This window comes from Euprymna scolopes, chromosome 44 (genome assembly GCF_053919585.1).
Source record: "Euprymna scolopes isolate OS-2025 chromosome 44, ASM5391958v1, whole genome shotgun sequence".
Taxonomy (NCBI): Eukaryota; Metazoa; Mollusca; class Cephalopoda; order Sepiida; family Sepiolidae; genus Euprymna; species Euprymna scolopes.
Window position 1 is genome coordinate 26,754,449 of NC_136525.1, and position 4,786 is coordinate 26,759,234.

The 4,786-nt window shown below is 42.0% G+C and overlaps 1 protein-coding gene across 1 annotated transcript; it reads left to right on the plus strand.

The window, feature by feature from the left end:
* Nucleotides 1-378: 378 nt before the first annotated feature.
* LOC145268603 (KRAB domain-containing protein 2-like) lies at nt 379-801 on the plus strand. The gene has a single exon (XM_080124052.1). It carries the CDS (start codon nt 379-381, stop codon nt 799-801), a length of 423 nt encoding a protein of 140 aa, XP_079980178.1.
* Nucleotides 802-4,786: the final 3,985 nt, after the last annotated feature.

Here is a 4,786-nt window from a genome sequence, read left to right on the forward strand (position 1 = left end):
ATTAATGAGAAGGTGGAATCCTCCCAGTGTGACGGAGGGGATAGACTGGAGCGTGCGCGAGCAAGTGATGGTGCCGAAAGCATACCGGGAGGGAGTGCTAAAAGTTGCACACGTGATACCATTGCGGGTCACCTGGGTGTCACTAAGACGCACGAAAAGCTCACGAGACACTTCTATTGGCCAGGAATCATGGGGGACGTGAAAATGTTCTGTTGAACATACAAGATACGCCAAGTGACAGGAAAACCCAACCAGAAGATTCCTCTGGCGCCACTCCAACCAATACCGGCAGTGGAGGAACCTTTCGGTCGAGTGATTGTCGACTGTGTGGGACCGTTGCCTAAAACTAAAGCCGGCCATAAATATATAATGACTATAATGTGTGCGTCCACCAGATTCCCTGAAGCGATCCCATTGCGGAATATATCGGCGAAAAAGATAGTAGGCACCCTGATAACTTACTTTACAAAGGTGGGATTACCAAAAACAATCCAGACCGACCAAGGGTCTAATTTCATGTCAAAGATCTTCAGGCAGACGGCGGCACAACTGGGAGTCACGCACGTCAGATCCAGCGCATATCACCCGCAGTCCCAGGGAGCGCTGGAACGCTTCCACGCCACACTCAAAACTATGCTAAAAGCATATTGTGTGGAACATGATGACGAGTGGGACAGAGGTATTCCCTTCGTGTTGTTTGCGGCACGTGAAGCAGTACAGGAATCACTAGGGTTCATCCCATTCGAGCTAGTTTTTGGCCACCCAGTACGGGGGCCACTAAAACTAATAAAAGAACGATGAGTAAATGATGAGCTCATGCCGAACAATATGTCGGAATATGTGGCTAAAATGCGAAAAACCCTGTCAGAAGCGCGAGAGTTAGCCAGAGATAACATAGAGAATAGTCAGAAAACCATGAAAGCCGCATATGATAAGAAAACGATAGAAAGGGAATTCAAAGAAGGGGAGGAAGTCCTATTACTGTTACCCCTAAACGGTCAGCCATTTAAGGCCAGATACCAGGGACCCTATACAGTAGCCAAATAGATTAGCTCCATTAACTACCTAATAGATACTTCAGAACGTAGAAAGAAGACGCAAGTATGTTAATATGATGCGAAAGTACTTTAGAAGGACGGAAGAGAAAGCGGTGCTAATAACACCATGTATCCAGGGAGAACTCGAACTGACCAGCGCTGAGGGGGAAACCAGTGTTGCCAAGGACCCACCTAGTAAGTTAAACAACTCAGCGGTCTTGGGAAATTTAGATGCCAAATTTGCCCACCTACCTTCGAAGGAAGGGCAGAGTTTAAAAACAATACTCTCAAAGTACAGAGACTTATTCTCAGATGCGCCCAGATGCATGAATGCAGCAGTACATGATGTAGCACTGAAAGAGGATAAACCGATTAGACAACACCCATATCGCCTAAGTCCGAGAAAACTAGCAGTTCTAAAGGAAGAGATAGACTATATGTTAGATCATGGGATAATAGAACCCAGTCAGATTGAGTGGACATCACCGTGCGTGCTAGTAGACAAGCCCGATGGGACAGTGCGATTTTGCACTGACTATCGAAAAGTAAACGCGCTCACCAAGGCCGACTCATATCCTATTCCCAGAATGGACGACTGTATAGATAAAATAGGGCGAGCAAAATATATCACCAAATGCGATCTCTTGAATGAGTATTGGGCGGTACCCCTAACAGAACGAGCCAAACAAATATCGGCATTTGTTACCCCTGAGGGAACATATCAATACCGAGTGATGCCCTTTGGCATGAGGAACTCGCAGGCCACGTTTGTATTAATGAATGCGTGTCTCGCAGGGATAGCAAATGTAGATGCCTACATAGACGACATAGTGATCTATAACGACACGTGGGCAGAGCATGTCGAAACAATAAGGAAAGTATAACCATAAACCTAGCGAAAAACGAATTCTGTCAGGCCGAGGTAAAATACCTAGGGCACGTGGTAGGACACGGGAGAATTACCCCACTAAAGGCCAAAACCCAAAAGATCGAAAACTGTTCTGAGCCTAAGGCGATTCTTAGGTATGGCCGGATACTATAGGAAGTTTTGTAGGGATTTTGCGAGCATCGCCGCGCCCCTGACGGAATTATTGAAAAAGCACAGTAAATTCAGATGGTCAGTGGAATGCCAGGAAGCATTCGAAACCATAAAACGAGCGTTAAGTACAGAACCAATACTGAAAACTCCTTCATTCAGTCAACCCTTTAGCTTAGCCGTAGATGCCAGTGACAAAGGCATCGGAGCAGTGCTATTGCAACCGGGGGAAGACGAGCAGCTTCATCCAGTTAGTTTCTATTCAAAAAAGTTTAATGAATTCCAGAAATCCTATTCAATGATAGAGAAAGAAGCATTAGCGCTAATATCAAGCCTTCTTCACTTTGAGATATACGTGACCTCAGCGCCTACTCCAATCTCAGTATTTACTGATCATAATCCGTTCGTCTACGTGAATAGGATGAAGAACAAGAATAGAAGATTAATGTATTGGAGCCTTATGCTGCAGGAATTTAATTTAGATATCATGCACATTAGCGGCAAGAACAATGTGGTAGCAGATGTCCTATCGAGAAAACATGATTAAGAAATAATTAAATAAATAAACAAATAAATAAATAAACAAAAGCACGAATCAGATTTTAAAAAAAGAAGAAAATAAGGAAAAAACAATTTTTTTCTCTTATGCTTGGAGGTGTTATATTGGTAGAGAGGCTGGTTGATATCGGTTGATAAATTAAGAAATAATCATAACGGAATAAGAAATAGTTTTTTTATCTCTTAGGGAACGCCTACGACGAACCGTGAATTTAAATTCAAATATAAATATGAAAGCATGCACCCCCTCGCCTTCGGCGAGCGTGAATTTAAATTCAATAAAAAAAAATAAATAATAATAACAAATAAATAAACGCACTAGCGTTCGAGACGTACACACATACCCCATCCCCCCTCTGAAAATGCAATGCGCGAGAGAGCCCACGGTCAGCGAAGCTGATGAAAAGGGAAAGGGAGAGAAAGAAAAATGAAATCGACGCGGACGAATAAAGAAAGCAGTTTTTGAACTGAGCCTTTTGTCAATGGTGAAAAACGATAGCGTTCGTATAAAAAAATTGAGAGGCAAGAAAAAAAAATAGAAAAGAAACGAGACTGGGGAGAGCAGTGAACGGCGTCAAATGGACTGGTTGTTTTGTTTACGTTTGAGCGAATAATGACTAAAAAAAAAAACTCGCTATGAGCCGGTGATGCTCAGGAATGCCCAAAGCGCAGCGTAAACAGATTTCCCTGAAATAAACAAGAGTTGAATTCTTTCGACCGAGAATAGATGTCGTGGAAAGTTCACGGCGAAGACATTAAAGAGGAATAAGAACAAAAATATCATTATGTCGATGGGCGTCTCCATCCAAGAAGAAACCAAACAGGAAAAATCTCGCGAATGGTGAACTTTACGGAGACATTATGAAACACGAAAGTCCAATTGGATAAAGTTAAGTGACTATTATGATTTCCCCATCCCGATATCCCCGCTCCTTGTCCTTGGCCGAAATGTCATTCCATAATGGAAATGATATATACATTTTCTCTTATATTATTTTTTTTGTTTGTCACCTTGTTTTCTTTTCTTTCTTTTATGATGTTTCTTTTTTATCATCCGACCTCACCCCAAGCTATTGCGGTGTGATATTAAATTTAAGGATGTTGAGTAAAATTCGTGTTTAAAGATTCTAGCGTTGTGTCATTCTTGCTTTGAGTTTGAATCGTTCGGAACCAAATGTGCTAATGAGAACCTCAGACAACGTGTCAAATAGGTCACAAATCGTGGACGACACTTTACTTGTCATTATTTTATTTTTATTTTTATATTGTGTTATGGACAACGTAGGGTGAAGCGCTGACCTAGAGTCATAAGACATTCACCCCGACTCAGGGGAAAATCTATATATCGTAATAAAAGAACAATTTTAACTGGAAAAATCTATATATCGTAATTAAAGATGAATTTTAGAGCAAGTAAACTTTTAGAACTTTAGACTAAACATACAACATAACATTAGTTTTATTTTCTCTGCCGGTCTCCCTCGACCCAGGACTGCACCATAATAAAGAAAGTCCCCGACAGCATAGACACAGCACTCCTTCTGGACACTAGCGCGCAAGTACATGTATTTGGTGACTTTAATGTCCACCACAAAAACTGTCTTGGATTCTCTACTTACACAGATGCAGCGGGCAGCACAACACATAGCTTCACTATATCTCATTCCCTATCACAAATTATTACGTTTCCAACCCGTTTCCCTGACCAGCAAGAATAACGCGCATCACTTCTAGATCTGTTTCTGACTACAGTTCTCGAGGATTGTATAACAAATGCTGACAGCCCACTCGGGAACGCTGATCATGCAATGATAACGGTCGAAATCGCCCTAAACTCTAAAGCCAAACCTGAAGAACCAGTGCTCAAAACAACGAGATATTATAAAAAGGCTGACTGGGAAGCCATTAGAGATCTTATCAGAGATGCCCCATGGGGAAATATTTTTCCTCTTCCTGCTGAACAGTGCGCAAATGAGATCACTGAATGGTTCAAAACGGCAATTGAAGCACCTGTTCCCATGCGGAAATTTTATAGCAAGCCCCACTTTCCCCAATGGTTTACTTCGACTTGCGCAACTGCCATTGCTCAAAGGCAGCATGCATACCGCAGATTTTACCGACATAAGTCCAGTTCAAACAGACAGAAGTATATATA

Bases quoted from the DNA above. Each gene is read 5' to 3' on its own strand.
- LOC145268603 (XM_080124052.1), top strand. From the start codon at position 379: ATGTGTGCGTCCACCAGATTCCCTGAAGCGATCCCATTGCGGAATATA.